The 23,033-nt window shown below is 40.8% G+C and overlaps 2 protein-coding genes across 5 annotated transcripts in view; both read left to right on the top strand.

Annotated features, from left to right (window-relative positions):
• The window catches only part of ARID4A (AT-rich interaction domain 4A), a 54,837-nt gene extending 40,740 nt beyond the window's left edge, over positions 1–14,097 (top strand). For 2 of the 3 annotated variants that reach the window (XM_016198191.2, XM_087820199.1), the window contains 6 exons: positions 155–356; positions 1,817–2,953; positions 3,217–3,321; positions 7,379–7,585; positions 8,202–8,348; positions 12,348–14,097. In XM_016198191.2, the coding sequence (XP_016053677.2) occupies positions 155–356; positions 1,817–2,953; positions 3,217–3,321; positions 7,379–7,585; positions 8,202–8,348; positions 12,348–12,451 (1,902 nt within the window). In that variant the 3' untranslated portion in view covers positions 12,452–14,097. The remainder of the gene's footprint in view (positions 1–154; positions 357–1,816; positions 2,954–3,216; positions 3,322–7,378; positions 7,586–8,201; positions 8,349–12,347) is intronic. The other variant, XM_016198193.2, reaches the window with a different exon arrangement.
• Positions 14,098–19,349: 5,252 nt separating this feature from the next.
• LOC107525910 (TOMM20-like protein 1) overlaps positions 19,350–23,033 on the top strand; it is a 106,580-nt gene continuing 102,896 nt past the window's right edge. For both annotated transcript variants that reach the window (XM_087820164.1, XM_087820166.1), the window contains exons 1-2: positions 19,350–19,485; positions 19,623–19,666. In XM_087820164.1, coding sequence (XP_087676290.1) covers positions 19,350–19,485; positions 19,623–19,666 — 180 coding nt within the window. The remainder of the gene's footprint in view (positions 19,486–19,622; positions 19,667–23,033) is intronic.

The following is a 23,033-nucleotide window of genomic DNA, read 5'->3' as shown; positions in this document are numbered from 1 at the left end:
GAAAACTATTTGTTTTTAATTTTTCTATAAGCACAGATTAGGGATGGACACATAAAATAACTAAAACTTTTTGAGTTACAGCTTTCCTTGGAGAAGTAGAATGTTCATTTTTCCTAAGGAATGGGCTCTTCTCATACATTTTGTTGTTATCCAGAATAAAGAAGACAGTGAAAAAGATGAAAAGAGGGATGAGGAGAGACAGAAATCAAAACGGGGACGACCTCCTTTGAAATCTACCCTTTCATCAAACATGCCGTATGGTTTGTCCAAGACTCCAAACGGTGAAGGAAAATCAGGTACCAGAAGTGCTCGCAACAATATGGCAGACAGCTCACCTCTGTCAAATGGAATGGAAGGTGCTCAATTTTGAGGATCACTGATTTTTAAAAAAACAATATAAAAAAAGTCAGTTGTGTGAGAGTCATAGAAAGTCATCTAGGTTTTTAATCTCATGTAATTTAAACTAAATTTTGATTTGAAGAAAATGTTTATTTTAGTATACCATGATTACTTAAAACTTAGTGATATTTTACTTTAATTTAGGAATCCCTTTTCTTGTCAATATTGTAGAAATACTCTATTTTAATAGAGGATAGGTTGACAAGCCATGCATCCTACTGTGTGCTGCACTGTCCTTCAGAGCATGCACCAGTATCTCCTGTAATTCAGTGCTCTCTCCTAGGATCTTTCAGTGAAGCCGAGACCTTGTTGTTCAAAGAGCACAAACTAATATGGTACAGACATGTTTCATGATGAGTATAGGTGAACATATTTGATTCTGCTTTTACCTTTTCCCCCACTTTTCTACTTTTGAATGTTTTTCCATGTAATGTAAGAAACATTAAATAGTTGCCTTATATATAAAAATTTTCCTCCTTTCAAGGAAAAAGCTCTTCAGAACCTACAGGTTTGCCTTTAGTCTGTGGGATGCCTGTGTGCAGTTTAGGAACGGGAGTGCTTCCTTTTCCTTCTCTTTACTGCCATCTGCTGGAAGGCTGCCATATTACACAAATACAACATGTCCACAAAGTGAAAACAGCATGCCCTTGTGCAGTGTACAACCTACTAAACTATACATAGTAGTCTTGCTAAACTACACATAAAAGAAGTTCTTTTTTAACATGAGAACAAATGAATTCTAAATCCTGTATGTGGTAAAATCACAGAATAAAACTATGTACCTTTTTATTTACAAAATACATTTAAGTTTGCCTTTTTGAACTTCTTTAGAAAATAAGCACTGTGTGGGCAGAACTTTTATATTTTACAGTTCCTATACAGTCTCAAAACCTTACTCTATATTTAAAATTATCTGAATTAAAGGGAATGATTTGTCTCTTAATCGGAAGAATATTTAAGTTTTGAGAAATTCACATTACTCATTTTGTGTACCTGCTTCTTTCCAGAATTATTTTAACTAGAATGTCAGATTCCTATGGATACAAAATGGCCACCACGTTTATTAATCACTACCCACTAGATCTCAGACCAAACTGCTTTATAATTTTATATCTCCTTTGAATTTTCTAAGGAGTATTGTAGCCTGAATATGATACTAGTGAAAATTGCAAAATAGCTCTTTTACAGAATTAAAATAGTAGTGTTTTCTATGTAACGTATTTTCACATGGAGTTTAACTTGAAATTCTCCTCCCCACACATATTTGGTACAAGTGTATGTTTGATTTTACATCAAAAATTTCTATAGAAAGGTGTTCAGAGGTGCATGATTAAGAGTTTTATTTGTCTTTGGCAGAATTATTACAAAGTTGCATTGGTAGTTATGATAGAATCCTTTCCAATATTTCCTTTTGCAGACTCTGGCTCATCTGATAGTGAAACAGAAGACCTTTTAGAAAAGAATTTGATGAGTGAAGAACTTCCTCCTGATATTAAAGAAGAACTAGAAAAAAATGAAAATTTAAATGATGATAAACAAGATGAAGAAAACCCAAAGATTGCTGCCCATGTATTAAAGGAAAACGACAGGACTCAAATGCAGCCTTTAGAGACCCTGAAGTTAGATGTTGGGGAGAATGAACAAATAGTACCAATTTTTGGAAATAAAGTGGAACAAGTGGAAGAAGTTAAGAAAGAGGCAGAAAAATCCCCTAAAGGAAAGGGAAGACGAAGCAAGACAAAAGATCTTTCTTTAGAAATTATAAAGATTTCATCATTTAGCCAAGATGAAGCAGGAAGTGAACCTCAGATAGAAGCTCACAGTCTAGAATTTCCTTCACTAGACAGTAAAAACTTTTCTTCTGCTACTGAAGATGAAATTGACCAATGTGCAAAAGAAAAAAAGTTGAAAAGGAAAATACTGGGACAATCGTCACCAGAGAAAAAAATGAGAATTGAGAATGGAATGGAAATGACAAATAGCATATCTCAAGAAAGGACCGGTGATTGTGTTGCATCTGAGGGAATGAAAAATTTAAACTTCGAACAGCACTTTGAAGTAGAAAATGAAGGAATGCCGTCATTAATAGCAGAGTCGAACCAGGGCATTCAGGACTTGACTAGTGCGAAACTGGATAGCCCGCCTGCAGAAGCTGTGAGCGCTCCACTGAAAGAGGAGGACGATGCGATGCCTCTGATCGGGCCCGAAACCTTGGTTTGCCATGAAGTCGATTTGGATGATCTGGACGAAAAGGACAAGACCAGTGTTGAAGATGTCGCAGTGGAAAGCTCTGAGTCTAACTCTCTCGTTTCTCTTCCACCAGCCCTACCTCCTGTAGTACAGCATAACTTTTCAGTAGCTTCACCACTTGCTCTCAGTCAGGATGAGTCTCGAAGTATAAAAAGTGAGAGTGACATAACCATTGAAGTTGACAGTATTGCTGAAGAATCCCAAGAAGGTCTCTGTGAGAGGGAATCGGCAAATGGATTTGAAGCCAGCGTTGCCCCTGGTACCTGTGGTATTATTGTTCAAGAAAGAGAGAGCAGAGACAAGGGTAAGGACTTTATAGGGAGAAAACTTGCCTTTATATTAAAACCAAATAGTAAATTAAGAGTTTTAGAAACTCTTGACCTGTAAAGTACTTTTCCTTCCTTCCTCCCTCCCTCCGTTTCCTTTTTTCTGCCCTTCCTTGCTCTCTCCATTCCCTTTCCCCCCGCCCTTTTTATAAATGTATGTACAGAAATTCATATAGAGTAGACAGGTGAATAAATATAATTGCTATTGACTTTTCAAGATCTCTCTTTCCCCATTTTTCAGGTCAGAAAAGGCCAAGTGATGGAAATGGTGGATTACTGACAAAAAAGCAAAAGCGTACCCCAAAGCGAACAAGTGCTGTAGCCAAAAATGAAAAGAATGGAACAGGTTAGTGCTTTTCAATGCTGGCTTTAGTACAGCGTTAATATTTTCAGCAGGTTGTTGGCTTGGTAATTTATGTCAGTTTAAAAATAAATTTGGTTTATTGTATTCTGAAATAGAAAATTTTCCATTAATTTTTTAAAAATTCATATTATTTTTTAATCCTCACCTGAGGATATTTTTTCCATTGGTTTTCAGAGAGAGTGGAAGGGAGAGAGAAACATCGATGTGAGAGAGACACATTGGTTGCCTCACGTACCCCTCCCTCCCCAAACCGCTGGCTGGGGATTAAGCCTGCAACCTAGTGAGGTACATGCCCTTGGCCAGAATCGAACCCAGGACCCTTCTGTCTGCGGACCGATGCTCTAACCACTGAACAAAACTGGCTACAGCTTTCCATTAATTTTTAATCCCAGGTGCTTGTCAATTTTACTTAGAGCTAGGATAGCTGTGATTATTTTTTATGCCTATTTTTTATCTAATACAGTTTAATATTAGAGGAATGTATTTGGGAAACTTGAATAAAAGAAAAACAACATTTGCGGTAGTGGTACAAGCAAATTAAGTTTGTATTTCCAAATGGAATATTTTTCTTGAATCTAGAAAAGCTGATCTCTAAATGGTATGGTAATGTTAAAACATGGGGAAATAAAGTTCTCATTTAAAAAACAAGAAAATTAGTAAATTAATATGAATAGATAATGAAAAACAAACTTCTGTATAATAAGGAATAAAGTTAAGTCATAGAATATAGTACAAATAAAGATGGTGGGTTCTTTTTTTTAAAGAATATGTTTTTATTGATTGCAGAGAGAGGAGGAGGGGAGAGAGAGAGAGAAACATCAATGATGAGAGAGTCATTGATGGGCTGCCTCCTACACACTCCCTACTGGGGATCGAGGCCGAAACCCAGGCATGTGCCTGGGAATCGAACCATGATCTCCAGGTTCATAGGTTGACGCCCAACCACCAAGCCACACCGGCCGAGCAAACATGGTGGATTTTGACAAATTAAAATTTTACCTTCCAAACCTGCCTTCATACAAGTCTGAAAGGGAAATTCTAGGTTATAGTAGCTACATGTGCCAAAGAAAGAACATACAATTTATAGAAGATAAAGGCATTTCAGGTTCTTAGTAGCCATTATGTGGCTGGACAATACAAGACTAGAGTATAGAGAAAAAGTGATGGGAGATGAGACTAGAAAGGTAGCAGGAATTACCAAGGGAAAATGAGTAACTTTACAGTGGATAAGACTGGCAGACACAACCTTAGTCAGATGATCAAAGTGAGCACCACCAATAATGGGACAATTGAAATCATGTACCCACCTGGCGCAGTGCACCAAGAAGAACATAGTAGCATATCTGTGATTTCCTCTCAAAGATTCATAACGTGAATGTAATCTTGAGAAACCATCAACAAATTCAAACTGAAGGATATTCTATAAATGGCCTGAAATTTTTTAAAAAATTGTCAAGGTTATGAAAATCAAAGAAAGAAGAACTGTTGCAGATTGAAGGAGACTTAGGAGATGTGACAGCTAAGTGTAGTATGTGATTCTCACTGGGACCCTGTTGCTGTAAAAGGACATGATCGGGTCAAGTAGAGAAACTTGGATAGGATCTGAGGATTAGACAATAGTAATGTATTTGTGTTAATTTCCTGATTTTGATGGTTATATTATGGTTCTGTAGGAGTGTGGTGGTTTTCAAAACATGTCCACAAATATGTTGATACTCTTCCCTGCAAGAGACAAAGCCTAATTCTCTCCCCTGAGTGTGGCCAAACTTAGGGACTGTCTTCTAACAAATTGGAAGTGATAGAATTCAACTTCGAAGACTAAGTCATAAAAGGCGCTGCAGATTCCTCCTTGCTCTCCCTTGGATTAGTTGCTCTGGGAGAAGTTAGCTGTCATGCCCTGAGGACACTCAAGCAGCCTAAGAAGAGGCCCAGGTTGTGAGGAACTGAGCATATCCTGCCAACAGCAAGCTAGACACCGAGGCCCCCTGACCACACCCCCGTGAGTCACCTTGGAAGCATTTCCTCAGGCTCCAGTCAAGTCTTCAGAGACCACAGCTTCAACTAAAAGCTTGACTGCAAACTCACAGGATCTCCTGAGCCAGACAGACCATGCAGCAGAACTGCTCCCAGAATCCGACCCTCAGACAGTGTGTGAGATATTAAGCATTTGTAGATTTAAACTAAGATTTGGGCTAATTTGTAGATAACTAACACAGAAGAATGTTCTTGTTTATAAGAAGTAAGTACTGAAGTACTCAAGTATGGATGGTAGGGCAACTTACCTTCAGATGAGTCAGAAAAACATTTCTTGGCAACTGTCCTTATAACCTTTTTATAAGTTTGAAGATTGTCTCAAAATAAAGAGCTAAAAAGGTTAAAAAGGATGGAAGAAAAAGATGGATCAGTTTTACTTCTTGGAACAAATCTTTGGTTTAAGGCAGTGAAAGAAGGAATGAATGAAGCAGATTTGGGAAATAAAATTACTAGGACTCAGTTCTATTATTAATTAAGAGGAATTTGTTAACTGACATGGAACACAGGAATAGCAGCAGGGTTTTGGAAGAGTAATTTAGGGATTGAGTTAGAGGTCCCCAATATTAGGGAAAGTGGGGCCTGGAGCTTAGAAGAAAGTCTGTAGAAGACAGTTGTTACAGGAGTACAAGACACTGAGCTCACTGTGGGAGAGAATGAAGAGAAGTGATGTACAGCATCGGAGATCGAGTCAGTAATACCGCAGCAACTGTGTGTGGTGCCGGGTGGGTACTGGAAATATCAGGGGGCACTGAGTAATGCACATGACTGACTGATTGTCATGCGGTGCACCTGAAACTAACACAAATGATATTGGCTGTAAATGTAATTGAGAAAAGAGAAGAAAAGAACCAAAGGTAGAATTGTGTGGGGTACCTTTTATGTGGGATGGCCAGGAAGACTCCCGTAGACGCTGATGGGAGCTCAGTGAAAGTGAGCAAGCATTGGGGGTTTCAATAAGAAAGGAGTCTCATGTGTTATAGGGTATTCAATGGGGTCACGATATATAGCCATTGAGTGTTTTGGACCCTGAAAATAGCACAGTGATGTGATCAGAAGGTGTGGAAATCAGGATAACAAAGAATTTCTTTGAAGAAATTGGACCCTAAAGAGAAGGAAAGAGGTGCCAGCTAAAGGGGAAGGTTTTCCTCTTTCTCCCTCTCTCTAAGGATAGAAAACATCTAAGCATGTTGGTAGACTCTGAGAAAAGAAGTTGAAGATAAAAGAAGCTGGTTAATTGACATTAAGAATTTCAGAGAAGCTGGAAATAGATGGTTTTAAGAGTATAGCTGAAAAGATTAGTTTGCCCAGAAACAGTTCCTTTTTGAGGCCAACAAAGGAGCAGTAAGTTACAGATAGAAGAGGGACTAGGAAATTGTGTGTAACCCTCAACTTTTGCCTTTTCAGTAGAAAGCAAGATTTGCTTTTGAGAGAGTAGGGTGGAAGTAGGGTATAGAGCTTGAGAAACATAAAATCGAGAGCGAATTCTAATTTGTTACTAACTGAAAACCAAAAGCATCTCTAAGTACAAGTTTGGTTAGGAGGGATGTAGAGTTGCAAACAAGTATCTGCGCATGTTCTATTATACATATGTTAAAGACTGTACATCAAGATCTTTTTCTGTGCTTTTTCATATATGTAGTTTCGGTTGGTCCTCTTTGGAGTAGCTTGTATGTTTTGTTTTAAACATAAATGGGGCAATACTACATATATTACAACTTTGCTTTTTTATTTAACAGTATAGGCTATTTTCCTGTTTTTGTTCTTATGACCTGTAGTTCATTCTTTTTAACAACTTTAGCAAAGTATTCAGTAGTATATCATTTTTAACTGTTTCCCTATTGGTGGGCATTTAGATGTTCTTTGGTGTTTTTTTCCTGTTAAAAAACTTTGAGCATTATGCACTTGTTTCTGTAGGATACCAAAAAGTGCAATTGCTGGTTCTGTTGCATATTGATATTTGAGATTTTTATAAGTTATAATCTGAGTCAGTTTTTTCTTATTATAGGACAAAGCAGTGACAGTGAAGATCTTCCTGTCGTAGACAATTCAAGTAAATGCACCCCCATGAAGCATCTTAGTGTACCCAAGCCACAGAAGCTTGCACGATCTCCTGCAAGAATATCCCCTCACATCAAAGATGGAGAAAAAGAGAAACACAGAGAAAAGCATCCAAATTCATCCCCTAGGACATACAAGTGGAGCTTTCAACTCAGTAAGAAGCTTATAGAAAACTTGAATGTATATTGTAAAGTGGTATATACCTTAAAATGTCAAAATGAGGAGTAACAATTAGCAAATTCATTTATTTAGGTTTCCAAATACTGTCTTATCAATAGTCATCACTTATCTTAAATAGAAATCCATGTCTTTTCATTATACTAACTTGATAAATCTTCACTGGAGGAAAATCTCCAGTTAGGAAATAAGACATATGATTTACATAAATCGAAACTGAAACACCCTTTCTAATATTGACAGTTGGAAATAACTAATAAATGAGAAAGCCATCAATATAAAAAAAAAACTATTTGGATAAATAACTACAATTGTAGATCAGAGTTGCTGTGTGTTGATGTTTTCTTACATTTTTTCTGATCATTTAAATAATACGTCAAGTAATGTTTAGTACAGAAATACTGGGATATATAAAGAAATCATATTCCTGAATTTAATATCTTCCATGTTTATAGAGACTTATTAGCTTAATATGGTAGGTTTTAATAAATTAAAGCTCTTGATGATTTATGAGTTGGACTTCTGATAGAGCTGCCATATTTTTCTGAAAGAATTATTTTGAAATCCTAATTAACTTTTTTCCCCCCTTTTAGATGAATTAGATAATATGAACAGTACAGAGAGAATATCTTTTCTTCAAGAAAAACTAAAGGAAATCAGAAAGTATTACATGTCTTTGAAGTCTGAAGTTGCGACCATTGACAGGAAGAGAAAAAGATTAAAAAAGAAAGACAGAGAAGGTAATTTGATTTAATTTTTCTTTCCTCTATTTTCAGATATATATCTTGTCATCTTAGAATATTTTGGTTTGTCTCTCCTTGAATATAGTAAACATTTATTAATTGTTGTTTTTAGATTCTTGGTATTTTCTTCTTTGCTATTGTTGAAGTGTGTCAACTGCATTAATCAGAGTGAGACTCTTGAAAGAGACTATGAACTATTTTACAAAATGTGAGATTTTTACTAAATGTGGTGGGTTCTCAAGAGCTAACTCGCTCTGAATTCATTCTGCTCAACATTTACTGGCTGCCTGTTAATAGGCACTATATTTGTTATTATGAGGTTCACTATAATAGGCATATGGCTTATCCTCAAGATTATTTTGTCGGGATCTTAGGTCATTTCCTAAGCGACTACTGTATAAGATAGTTCAGGGGAGCAACATTAATGGACATGAACCATGTGCTAGGACCACTTCTAGGTGCTGGGAGTATGGAGATGAATGAGACCCAGATTTTGATCTCAAAGGTTCTCATATCTAGTTGGACAGTGTGTGATGAGGGCGCCAAGAGTGATATTAACAAGTATAGGAGTTGGTAGGAGGAGTGATTACTTTGGAGTAGTCATGGAGAGAGAGTAGAATTTGACCTAAACCTTTAAAATGTGTAGGGTTTTCCCAGCTGGGTGGCTCAGAGCATCCTTCTGCACACCAAAAACGTTGCAGTTTGATTCCCAGTCAGGGAACATACCTAGGTTGCAAGTTTGATCCCTGGTTGGGGTGCATACGGGAGGCAACCAGTCATTGTTTCTTTGTCTCTCTCTCCCCCCTTCCTCTCTCTCTCTAAAATCAATAAACATAATCCTCAGGTAAGGATTAAAAAAAAAAGTAGGATTAACTTCTAGTTAAATATTGACACGTTCATATCTACTCTGTCCTCAATCCCCACTAAAATAATAGTAAAGAAAATCAAAAGTCCCACAGCCTTAAGGACAAGGAACTAGAGAATGGGACAGCAGACTGTGACAGGTAAGAAATGTCAACAGCCTGTCTTTTGGAAGCTGAGGAGCAGATAAACTGTAACTGTCTTAGCAGATAAGGGAATGCTACAACCTAAGCTTGTTTATTCTTGCAGTGGGACAGGAAGCAAGCTATTTCATACCACATCACCCCAGAAAAGCTCTGATGGCAGGGATATGTGGTAAGGCTGAAAAATGGGAATTGATAGACAATGGAAGGAGAAATTGGATCCTTCTGTCCCACCTTGTTCAGCAAACTACCTTTTTCCACATGGTGTCAGAAAATAGGAAGTTAACTTACTTGAGTGAGTGAAAGGGCTCAATAGGCTCATATACCCAGGGACACCAGCCATAGGTGAAGGTGAGGGTTAAGTGCTAAACCAAAAATAATTATCGTGAGTAAAAGTTCGCAGAACTGAATGGTTGAGACTCCTGTCCTTTTTCCAGCTGAATAGCTTATCCCTGGAAGCAGTAAACCAAGCTTATACTAACTCCTGGGAGAAAATAGAAGGGTCCCTCTGGAGAAACTGGACAACCCAAGAGAAATGGTCTAACATAGATACCAACATTTGGAGGTTCCTGAACCAAAAGGCAAGATCCTTGCCGATTGTTGCATGTGCAGGGCCCACCACTGAAAAGCCCTGCGTACTCATGCACAGCTTCCTGTTAGCTTTTTAACGTCCCTCTCTAAATGTGGGAGCCACAGTACCAGACAAGAAAGCCTCTACATACGTAAAGACAGAAACCAAAGTAGAAAACGAGAATAATAAGGAACTTGGAGAAAAGCAGACTGTGTGTACCATGTAGACACCAAACTATAAATAGTATCTAGAGATACAGGAAAGATCTACAGTCTTGAAACAAGAATATATTAATAAAATTCAGAGAACAAGACAGACATGTTAAAATTAAAAATATGATAGGAATTTTTAAAAATGTAATAGAAGGGTTAGACAGCAAAGCTAAAAAAGTCCCAGTAGGTCAAAAAGACAATAGGAGAGAAGAATTAGAAGTATAGCATCTGGCCAGGAGAGTCAGCTTCTGAATCACAGGATTTCTAGAAAAGGTACTGAATAAACATAGGAGGAAGTATCATCAAAACAGTATTATAAGAAAAATTTCCAGAACTGAAGTGTATGAGATAGACGATTGAAAGGGCTCCCTGTGATCTCTAAAGAATGGCGAGAAAGCCCGGCGGCGTGCCTCAGCAGGCGAGCGCCGACCCTCGGATCAGGAGATCGCTGGTTTGACTCCCGGTCAGGGCGCAGGCCCGGGTTGCGGGCTCCATGCGAGGGAAGCGCTAGGGTGCCCATTACATAGCAGCCATGGGATGGGACAGGCAGGAGGGCTCCAGGGAGGCTGTTTCTTTAAAAAATGACAGGCTCGCCCATACTGAGAGAAGTTGTCCCCCATGGCAGAGAGAGAGGATGAATTACTGACACTGCAGCCTGTGTCGCATGTGGTCCTGAATCCCTCTACTCCCCGTCCAACGGTTTTTAATCCCTTTGGTGGAGCAAATGGAAAGGGATATGATTGCCGTTTGTCCTTTACTTTAAATAGTGTAAACAGCAAGATGTCTCTACAAAACTTATAAACACAACAAAAAGAAGGCAGCAAATTAACAAATTGAAACTCCTTCAGAGAATCAACTGCTTTGAGTTTCCTAACGGTGCTAGAAGTTTCAGACAGCTAGGAGGCTCTGTTAGCTGCCTTCCCTTTTTGGTTCTCGTAGTTCTTTTGCGGTGTGAAATGAGTTCCTAAAGTGAGACTTCTGTCATGCATGTTAGAATCTGCAGCGATGAGTTAATGTCATATTGGTAGTCCGCACTCGCCGAGGGAGACAGACTTAAACAAAAAAATGACACTTCAAAGAAAATAGGAACAGTTGGGTAAAGATAAGCAGGGAGCAGGTTAGCTTTGCAAAGAAAGAGAAGACAGCCCTGGCCAGCTTGGCTTAGTGGATAGAGCGTCGGCCTGCGGACTGAAGCGTCCTGGGTTCAATTCCAGTCAAAGGCACGGACCTTGGTTGCAGGCTCCTTCCCCGGCCCCAGTTGGAGGGGGGGGGGGGGGGTGCCCGCCAGTCGATGTGTCTCTCTCTCCCTTCCAAACTCTCTGAAAAACAATGGAAGACATATCCTTGGATGAGGGTTAAGAAGGAAAGAAAGAAGGTAAGAAGTAAGTGTGGCCCTACGAGCCAGGAGGCCGCAGTTCAGTTCCAGCCCCAGCAGGGCACGTGCTGGGGTTTCGGGCTCGATCCCCAGTAGGGGGCGTGCAGGAGGCAGCCAATCAATGGCTCTCATCATTGATGTTTCTCTCTGCCTTCCCTCTCTGAAATCAATTTAAAAAAATTTTTAAAAATATATTATTAAAAAAAAAAAAAGAGGCCAGTGGTTAGCTGGTTACAGGAAATTCTCTGAGATAAGTGAATTCTCTTAGGTACTGTAACCCAGAGATAAAACACGAATCTGATATAGTGAGAATTTATCTCTGGTTGATCGTGTTTCAGATTTGGAGCAAAATGAATTGCTTCCAGGGTTCTTTCAAATAGGGGTTTAAGAGTTTATGTCTCAGGCCCTGGCTGGGTAGCTCAGTTGGTTAGAGTGTCATCCCAATACACCAAGGTTGCAGGTTTGATCTCGGGTCAGGGCACATACAGGAATCAACCAAGGAATGCATAAATAAGTGGAACAAATCTCTGAAAATCAATAAATAAAATGAGGGCCTGGGAGTCTTAGGCTTAAAAAGAGAGAGAGTTTATATCTCTTTGGTCTTTAAATTTCATGGTGAGTTTTTTTGAACTGAGTTATTTTATTGACCAGAGACTGATTCCACTAATTTGAGCCAAAAAAATTTTTTTGCTGACAATTTGTTATTCCTACATGCAGCAGTTAAGAAGGCTTATAACTGAAGTGAATAATCTTTAAGAATTTCTAAACGGTCAGTGGCTGGGTATCTTTTGTATGATAGTTTTCAAGTCTAATGTAGTTGTTTTGATTTCACAGTGTCTCATGCAGGAGCCTCCATGTCATCTGCTTCGTCAGACACTGGAATGAGTCCCTCGTCATCATCTCCCCCACAAAATGTACTTGCTGTAGAATGCAGGTGATACTCATTTTCTCTGCCTTCCCAGCAGTTTGCTGCCATGGACATAAATCCCCAAACCGTGAAATACAACCACAGAAAGCACTCAACTGGTTTGACATTGCTAAGTATATCCGGTCAACTCTTCCAGGCTGGATTATATTTCTTCCCTTCTTTTCTTTTTTCTGTTGCAAAAAATAAGCTGATTAATAACTGAAAGTTAGGCAGCCTGACATATTTGTCATAATTTTTCCTCAATTTTTTTTTCATTTTTTTTGCAAAGATAGAAAAAGGGCACTTAGCAAATATGAATTTGTATAATAAAGCTTTCAGGTGTTAAATCATAGACAGGCAAGTGCACATGATAAACATCAAAACATTATCCAGCTGAATAGTTACTGCTGCACTTTCACTAAGATGTATTGAACACTTGGTGAGTTAGGGGGTTTATGTTGTGTGTTTTTGTTTTTTTATTGTTGTCGTTGTTTTTGTTTTTTATTTTTGTGGAAGCACTTGCTATTTAGAACTGCCAAAGTATATGTTCAGCAGTGTGCCCAGGTTTAAAGGTGTAAATGGGACAAAATAAATTGTGAAAGGAAGTGTAGTTAACTGAAAACTACAGTTGTAATAAGTCTTCCACTTTTTATAGTATTTTTGAGCACACAATTATGCAAATATTTTAATGTTTATTAATGTTTACAGTGGAATTGTGAATAAGTTTTCAGTGGACTATCTTATCCCTTGACAAAAATATTTTGTCTTTTTTCTATGTAATTTCAGAGTTTTTATTTTGTTACAAAAAGACAAAAATGAAATATATAACAACAATGAAGTTATTTAACAAGATTTCTAAAGCTGAAAATTTTGTGTAAAATAAGGTATTATCTTGCAACTTGTTAAATATATTTATTCAGACATTGGATGTTGTATTTTTATGTATTTTTTAAAATATTAATAAAATTGAAAAAAAGAAAATTCTAGGTTAATTCACTCTTTGGATGACAATAGCTCTCAGCTGTCCCTTTTACAGGAGGTTGCACCCAACAGTCCTGCCTGCGTTGAAGGGAGTCTGTCTCAGTCCTTCCACCAGTATGAACTATACACGGGCATCTGGATCATTAAAGTACGCCCTCCTCTAGACACTTTGGCAGTCCCAGTATTTACACCTTTTTGAGGATCAAGTTTTTGGTTGCCCTTAAGATACTTTGTCACAGTTTTTATGTTTGCTATACTGCCGAATGAATTATATCTCCCAAAGTTGAGATGCAACAGCCAAGCAATTATGTATGCTATGTCTGTGAATTGTTCCACAGACTGATACATTTTGTAAATAACTTCCAAAATCATGTATTTAAAGCAGTTTTGCCATATACATTATGTAAAAAAGTGATTTTTTAAAATTGGTTTTTAAATTCATGTTTGTACATTGAAAGGGTTTTTTTTTTAAACCTCCTCTTCTGTGTTTAATATGCTGTAGAGTAATAACCTAGATGCTCTAGACTGTATATCAGGATCTGATTTACAAGAACAGAGTCAGAGCCAAACACTAGTGATGGCATAGCATTACTAAAATCATTGTTTCTTAATTTCATTTTACCACATTGTGAACTTGTGATTCAGATTCCTTCCATTTTCCCAGAGAATTAAAAACAAAAAAGTACTCTTGTAAAATGCACTTCTCTGTCTTTTCTTTGCAAAGCAGAAGTATTTCAATGTAAAATAAAAATGAAGCTCAGTGGGCAGTATTAATAAAGGCCATGTTTTAAACATAGGCTTTACATATTTAGTTTTCATTCAAGTGATTGTTGTTTACCTAAGTGCCAGTAACTTACAGTTGGAAAATCAGACTTCACAAAACAAAGCATATTCAATATATTCTTCAGTTTTCACAATAAAATTTCTCTAATACTTAATTATAAAATTGAAAAAAGTGTGTCATTTGAATCCATTTGGAACTAGGAGGCAACCTTAGATTCATACATTAGATATTTTAATGATTTCCTTGAGTAGCAAATCAGTAAAGCTGAGATAACTAGTTATCAGCCTGAATGTTGTCCCTTCTAATTGATATATAAATCTGGTAATGAAGTATTGGGACCTTGTTATAGAGAGCAAAATTATATATTCAATGATACTGTTAAAATCCTTTTATTTGGGGGCTAGAAAGGCTTATGAAAGTAAATGAATATTGATTAGGTATTAAGTTCAAATATTGGGCATATTTTGAGTAGCTAAACTTTGGATAGATAGGTCTTGCATGTGACTAAAAAAGTAAAAGTATAAAGACACTTTAATATCTAAAATGGAAGGTGCTATCTATTAAAATCAAGTTATTTGAAGATTATGGAGATTTCTATTTTAGTATTCCATTGTGTACTTTTATATGAAGCTTTGGCATGCCATGAGACAGTGATACAAAGCCCAAGTCCGAAGGCAAAGGTGGTCTGGGAAGGCTTTGCAGAGAAAAGCAACAGTAAAACTGAGCCTGGTCACAATGATGAATTTACTAGGCAGTGGGAGGAGAGAAATTATAGAAAGTAAAGGGCTCCAAGCCACATAACAGAGGAGAAATTGGTGGAATAAGCCAGGACAAGAATAGATACGAAGCCAGGAGCTAGGTCAAGCAGAGTTATTCAAGCATTGCCGAAACCTTGCTCCTGCCAACCTCTGCCTCTTGCTCCTTCTGTTCTCCCCACAACTCTGATCCTTATTTGTCCAGAGCTACCTCATCAGCTACTTTTCCATGAAGCTCTGCTGATTTCTGCACATTCTCAAGAGAGAATATTCCTGTCTTTTATACTCAGATAGCACTTTCAATGTGTATTATTTTCCTTGACAACTTACCTTGTATTATGTTTACTTACGCATGTGTCTTTCTATCCTACTAGATGTTTAGTTCCTTATGTACTCCTTAGTCACAGTTGTCTCCCACAAAGTGCCTGGTCCAGTATCTAACACATAGTAAAAAGGTCCAAAACTATGTTCATTTACATTGAGAAAAATTACTTGTGAATTGCTATTTTTTTTTTCTTTTCTTTTCTTTTCTTTTCTTTTCTTTTCTTTTCTTTTCTTTTCTTTTCTTTTCTTTTCTTTTCTTCTTTTCTTTTCTTTTTTCTTTCTTCTTTTTTCTTTTTCTTTTTTTTAACCAGTGATCCTTATGTACAAAGCCAGACATTTAAAAGTTGTCTTTGGGGTTCTTTTCACAAAGATTTAAATATATACTTCACCAAAGAAAATATGCCGATGGCAAATAAGCATTTATAAACAGTGTTCATCAGGAGAATGAGAAGACAAGCCACAAACTGGAAAAAAATACTTGTAAAAGACATCTGATAAAGAACTACATTTCAGTCTGTTCAGCCTGATATAACAAAAATACCACAAACTAGAAGGCTTATAAACAAACATTGCTCATAGTTCTGGAAGCTGGGAAGTCCAAGAACAAAGTGTTTGCATGGTCAGGTAAGGGCCTTCTGGAGTGGTAGGGGCTAGGGAGCTCTGTAGGGCCTCTTTTGTAAAAAAAGGGCACTAATCCCATTTATGAGGGCTCCACCTTCATGACCTAATCATCCCAAAAAAGCCCCACCTCCTAATACCATCATTAGAGATTAAGATTTCAACACAGGAATTGGGGTTGGGGGGGACAAACGTTCAGACCATAGCAGATTGTTACCCAAAATATATTAAAAACCCCTCAAAAGTCAATAAGAAATCAATCTGATTTAAAAGTGGGCCAAATACCTTAACAGATACTTCAAGAAAATACACAGATGGCAAGTAAGCATGTGAAAAAATGGTCTACATCATGTCACCAGGAAAATGCAAATTAAGACAGATACCACTACATACCTATTAGAATGCAAAAATTCACAACACTGACACCACCAAGAATGGTGAGAATGGAACAACAGGAACTCTCTCATTCATTGCTGGTGAAAATGTAAAAATGATAAGCCAATTAGAAATAGTTTATTTTTTTACAAAACTAAACACATTCTAACCATATGATCCAGCAATCAAGATCCTTAGTTTATATATTGAAGTCAGTTGAAAACTTGTATCTACACAAAAATCTGCAATACAGATGGTTACAGCAGCTTTATTCATAATTGCGAAAACTTGGAAGCAACTAAGATGTCTCTTTAGCAGGTGAATGAATAAGCTGGTACATCCAGACAATGGGATATTACTAAGCACTAAGAAAAACTATCAAGTCATGAAAAGACACAAAGGAACTTTAAATACATATTACTAAGTGAAAAGCCAATCTAAAAAGACTACAGACTGCATAATTCTGAGTATGCAACATTCTGGAAAAGGCAAAATTATGGAGTCAGTAAAAAGATCAGGGGTTGAAAGAGTGAGGGATAGATAGACACAGAACAAAGGAAAACTAGTCTGCATAATTTTACAATGATGGATACATGTAATTATACATTTGTCAAAACCATTATATATTTGTACAACATCAAGAGTGAACCCTAATGTAAACTATAGACTGGGTAATAATGATGTGTGAATGTAGGCTCATGTGCATGTATAGGATCAGGGAGTATACTTTCCACTCAATTTTGCTGTGTGTATAAAACTTCTCTAAAAAGTCTTTTTAAAAAGGTGTTCAATATCATTAGGCATTAGGAAAATACAAGATAAAACCACAGTGAGAATGCACAACATGCCTACTAAAATGCTAAAATTAAGAAGGTTGGCCATACCAAATGTTTGTGATGATATGGAGGAACTGGAACTCTCATACACTGTTGGTGGGAGTGCAAAATGGTATAACCATTTTGGAAGAATGTTTGACAGTTTCTTTTCAAATTAAACACACTACTACTGTATGATCCAGCCATTCACCTTAGGTGTTATTTAAGAGAACAGAAAAGATGTGTCCATATAAGGACTTGTATACAAATGTTTATAACAGCTTTATGATAGCCAAAAACTGGAAACAATCCAAATGTCCATCAACAGATGAATGATTAAACCCATTGTAGCCCGGCTGGGCGTGGCTCAGCAGTTGATCCTCGACCTAGGATCCAGGCTATTGGGGTTTGATTCCCGGTCAGGGCACATGCCCAAGTTGTGGGCTCGATCCCCAGTAGGGGGCATGCAGGAGGCAGCTGATCATCTCATCCATGTTTCTCCCTCTCCCTCTCTCTCTCAAAATCAATTTTAAAAAAATGTTTAAAGGGGGGCGCCTAAGAAAACATTTTGGGATGATGGATATGATTACTATTGATTTTGGTGATGGTTTTAGGGATGTATATGTATGTCAAAATGTATCAAATTGTACACTTTTAAAATGTACAACTTATTTGTATATCATTTATACCTCATTAAAGCTGTTTAAAAGAAAGAGCTACTATTGAGCATAGAACTATGCTTTGGGGACAACTGTTAATGCTCTCTCAATTTGGAAAATAATTAAAGCTTTTTAGGAATTCTGGTCACCAAATTAGCAAGAGTGGTGTCTATATTTGAGAAGAAAAACCTATACTTACCATAGAAACTTGCCTTAAAATTTTTCAGTTACTTTCCCACATGATCTCCGTGGCAATTTCAGCTTGAGTAATCTTTATTTTTAATTGCTGTAATAATTCACTGACTGTTACATGTCACCATTTACTTTGTCCCTGAACACCCACCTTGCTGCACAGTTTCCCTGGCCCAGTCCCCCTCCATGTACCATAGGGATTAACTATGACTTTGGTGGAAATGAAGGATGGGAAGGGACAGGAAGGTGACAGAGTGGTTTTATTATAAGAGCAGTCAGCTTAGAAAAAGATTATTTGGAGCCAGGCTAAATCCATGACCAAGATTCTGAACCAAAAACTCCAAACAGTAACAGTGTATTCTGATCCTGTCCTCTATTTTTGTGTTCACAATCAGATTTTGACAACAGCTCAAGTTCCCAGCTATAAGGCTGAGTCATCATGGGAAGAAACACAGCACCCAAGAAAACAATTACATCTAATTTACACCTGCTAACTCCCATTGTGAGGGCCTGGGCTGCTGCTCAGCCCCAACGGTGGTCGCAGCAGTGATGAGCACCTTGCTCTGCACACACTAGTGATACTGTTAAATTGTAAGGAGCAGTTGAATAACCTAAGAAAAAAGATAATTTAGTTCCTTAGGTCCATACCTAACGTATGCCTTCTCTTTAGCTTAGTATAAAACTCAAAACTCAGGTATTTGGGGTAAGCGCTTACCTCCTCCTTTCTGCTGTCCTTTGAGTAAGGCCAATGTTAGGAAGAAAAGCATCTAGGCCAGTCGGTGTCATGAGTCAGAGGTAGGCTTGCTCTGGGACCTTTGGCTGTCAGGCTCAGCCCAGCGAATTAACGGTTTTTTCTAGGCTAAATATTATTGCTTCAAAATGCCTTCCTTTCTGTTATCGAGCTAAGGTGGTTGGGTGCTTTGGACTTGCTGGGTCCTTTCAGGTGCCAACGCAGCCCAGGGTGGGGAGCACGGCTCGCGCCCAGGAGCTCACGGGGCAGTGCCGTGTGCTAGGAGGAGACCAAAGGTTTGATTCAACTGAAATGTGCAGATGAGGAAACAGAGGCCTAGGAGGGATCCAGCTCCCCAGCTAACCAGACTGCAGGCCTACGGTGTTGGTTGGGCCTGGCTGGGTGCCGCAGGCATAGGGGTTGGGGTATGTTGGGTAAATGGGGTTCCGAATTTGGAGAGCAACAGACCGGGGTTCGAACAGAGCTCCGCTCCTGGGCGCGACCGCCCACACGCGTCCTCTGGGACCCTCGGTCTCCTCCTCCGCCCCCTGCAGCCGTGCGAGGCGTGGACGCGCCCTGCGCACGGGGAGCGCCGAGGCCGCGGTGGGCGGCGCGCCGACGCCCCCTGCCGGCCGGCCGGGCCCCGCGCTCGCCGGCCCGCGCCCAACGCTCGGCTCCCGGGACGCCCGCGGCCGGATGCCCTGCGTCCGCAGCCTCCTCGGCCTCCTGACCGCGCTGGCGGCCGGCGGCGCCGTCGCCTTCCTGGTCTACTGTGTCTACTTCGACTGGAAGCGGCGCGACGACCCGGCGTTCAGGCGCCGCCTGCGGGACAGTGAGCGCGGCGGGCCGGGGCGGGGCGGGCCCGCGGGGCGGGGCGGGGCGGGGCCGTGGGGCCGCCGCCGTCGGGGTCCCGGGGCGCACGCCCGCAGCGGGAAGGCTCGGCTCAGCACGCGCACGCTGTCTTTGCAGAAAGGAGAGCCCGGCAGCAGCAGGCGGACGGACGCGGCGCCCAGGTGAAGCGCTCTAGCGACGCCCGCGGCGCTGTAGGGAGCCGCCCCCGCCGGTGCCGCGCCGCTCGGGCCGCGGGTCCCGGGCGGGCTCTGAGCGGCGCTTCCGAGCCCACGCCGCCGCCGGGTTTAGTCTTTACTGTCGCTTGCAGAAGGAAGGGAAGTTAGCGCCGTTTGGGGTTGTGAGAAGCCAGTTATACAATAAACTTGTAGGAACACGAGCTTTTATTATGATGATGATTTTTATTTATTTATTTTAATCCGCCCCCGAGGATGTTTTTTCCATTGCTTTTTCAGAGGGGGAGGGGGAGAGGGAGAGACACTGACGGGAGAGACGCGGCCGCAGGGCGCCGTCCGCCGCGCGGGTGACCAGGCTGCGGCCAGGCCGGGCGCGCTGACCGCTGGGCCCGCCAGGGCGAGGGGCAGGGCTCTCAGCGGGAAGGAGGCGGGGGCGCTCCGGTCCTGCTGCGCCTGGCTCCTGGCTCAGAAGCAGAACATCTGCTCTTTCTCCAAAACGGAATGTGACTGGTCGTGTTTAAAGATATCGAGCGTCATAATCTTGTTTGGCCCAACTTAATTACTCACATCAGCTGTAAAAGGCCAGCTGAGGCCTGCCGGTGGTGGCTCAGCGGTTGAGCGTCGACCTGGGATCCAGGAGACCCAGGTTCGAGTCCCGGTCAGGGCGCATGCCCGGGCTGCGGGCTCCATCCCCAGTCGGGGGCGTGCAGGAGGCAGCCCATCACTGACTCTCTCATTGATGTTTCTCTCACTCGCCCTCTTTCTGAAACCAATAAAAATATATAGATATATACTTTTAAAAAGTGCCACTGAGAGTCCTGGCCGGGTGGCTCAGTTGGTTAGAGCATCGCCCCCTACCCCAAGGTTGTGGGTTAGAGGCCGGGTCAGGGCACATACAGGAGTTAACCAATGACTGCTTAAAGAAGTGGGACAACAAATCCATGTCTTTTTCTGTCACAATCAATTTTTTTAAAAAGTGCTACTGAGAGTTCTTAGGTTCTTTGACTTCTCAGGAGGAGTTCAGTCTTAACCTTCATGTCCAGCGGATCAGTCCAGGCCTACTTGATAGCCTCCTCAAGTGCGCGGCATGGTCCCCGCCGTGGCAGAGGTTAGCAAGGTGGGAAAAGTAACCAAGAGCTCAGAGGAGGGGGAGGATCATCTTCAGAGTAGAATTTTCACGGAAAATGTTCTGCTTACCTATTGCTGCTTTAAGCATCGAGGCTTAAAACAGTATCTCTTCTGCACTTGCAATTTCAGCAGGGCCTGGTGGGGATAGCACCTTTCTGCTCCACTCAGCTTCAGGCTGGTTGACTCTGGGCTAGTGCCAGTCTTCTGAAGGCACACTCCTCACGGGTCTGGCAGTTGATGCTGGCAGTCCACTTAGTCAGGACTGTTGGCCACACACATCCTCTCTCCATGTGGCATGGTCTTCCTCACAGCGCCATGGCTGGGCCCCAAGGGGCAAGCAAGTGTGTGTGTGCATACCTGCCCACCACTTCTGCAGCATTGAGCGTGCTCAGTTTTTTGTTTTTGTTTTTGTTTTTTTAATATATCTTTATTGATTTCAGAGAGAGGAAGGAAGAGGGGGAGAGAGAGAGAGAAAAAAAAACATCCATGATGAGAGAGTCATTGATTGGCTGCCTCCTGCAGGCCCCCGACTGGGCATCGAGCCCGCAGCCCCGGCATGTGCCCTGACTGGGAATCGAACCCCGATCGCCTAGATCCTAGGTTGACGCTCAACCGCTGAGCCACGCCCGGCCGGGCAAGCCTGCTCAGTTTTAAGGGAAGAGGAAATAGACTCCATCTCTTGATAGGGGAGGCGAGGTTCTGGAGTGCAGGTGGTACTGGGAATATTGCTGTGGCTGCTTTTGGAACATGCAGCCCTTCCCAGACGACTTTGGAGGAAAGGCAGCATTGAACCAAGCCTGGAAGGATGGGTCCTGGTTTCAGGGGAGACAACATTCAGGACAGAGGGAACTGCACCCCTACTTAAAGGTGCAAAGCGAGGGGTCTACCAGGTCTATTCAGTAAATCAGTTTGACAGAGGAGTCAGAGTGGGGACTAGTGGGAGGTAAGGTTGGAGAGCTCAGTAGGGGGTGCAGTAAGGAGGTTAAGAAATTTAAGATTCAGTGGGGGAATTACTGAAGGCTTCTGAGCAGGCTTTTTTTTTTTTTTTAAGAAGGGAAGAAAAAAACGTTTTAGGTTAGATGGGAAGGGAGAAGCTGTTACTGCAGCAGTACAGGTGAGCGGTACAGTCCTGGGCTGCCATGGTGTCGGTGGTAACTGGTGGTGAGAGATGTGAGGTGAATTGTCCAGGAAGAATCCATAGTTCATGCTGATGGATGAAAGGGTGACGGGGAGGCAGGAGTCAGGTTTCTGCGGTTTCAGGATGCAGTTACTTAGAGAATGAAGGTGTAATTGATATAGTTACGGAAGCAGGACAGGGAGTGTCCGAAGAGCTGGACGGGAGAGTTGAGACACTTTCCCTGGCCTCTGGCTGGGCAGGGCCGGGTTCAGCTCCACATCCCTCTCTGTCATCGCTCTTATCCATGGGGGCAGTTACACAGTTGGTTACACGGATTAATGCTTCTATCTTTAGACTTATCTCTAGGAAGGCAGACCTTGTCTGTTTTTTTACTCTCCAGTTGCCTCTCCAGTGTCTAGTACATTGTAGGTGCCCAGTCAATATTTGTTTTTTATTGTTGTTTTTTGTGGGCAGCTTGTGCAGGGGCACAGACCATGAAATTCCAATATTTAAGGAGTGTGTGGCCAGAGAGACAGCTGAGTGGTACTTTGGTGTCATATTGTGCAGGGCTTTGAGACAAACTGAAAAGATTGGACATTTTTCTGTTGTGGATAACCAGCGATGGTGACTTCATTTCAGAGAATGGAAGCTTTTTTTTTTTTTTTTGAGGATGGGGTGGAGGAGGGAAGTTGAAGAAGACGGGAAAATTGGTCAGTGGCAGTACAGACCAGAAAAAATGAAGATCTGAATTATTTCAAATGAGGAAGAAGAGGCAGAAGCAGGATTTTTTTAATGTTCTTTTATGTAATCCTCACAACTCTATTCTAATTTTATAGATGAACAAACTAAGGCACAGAGAGATGTCTCTCTCCACTCCTTCTAGGGCCTCTCTTCCCACTCACCCTCAGGCCCTTTTAGTTTCCCCAAGTGTGGTCCATGGACCATCCGCATTAGATTGTCCTGGGGCATTTGTTAAAAATATATAGATTATTTGACCTGAGGGCCAGACTGTTCTGATTTAGGGGTCAGGGGTAGGCCAGGGGCTATGGAGACAGTGATTCTCAGACTTTATAAGAATCACCTGAGGAATTTGTTAAAATGCAGATTCCT

This window comes from Miniopterus natalensis, chromosome 1 (assembly GCF_054644295.1).
Source record: "Miniopterus natalensis isolate mMinNat1 chromosome 1, mMinNat1.hap1, whole genome shotgun sequence".
NCBI lineage: Eukaryota > Metazoa > Chordata > Mammalia > Chiroptera > Miniopteridae > Miniopterus > Miniopterus natalensis.
This window is presented reverse-complemented; position numbering and strand designations above follow the sequence as displayed.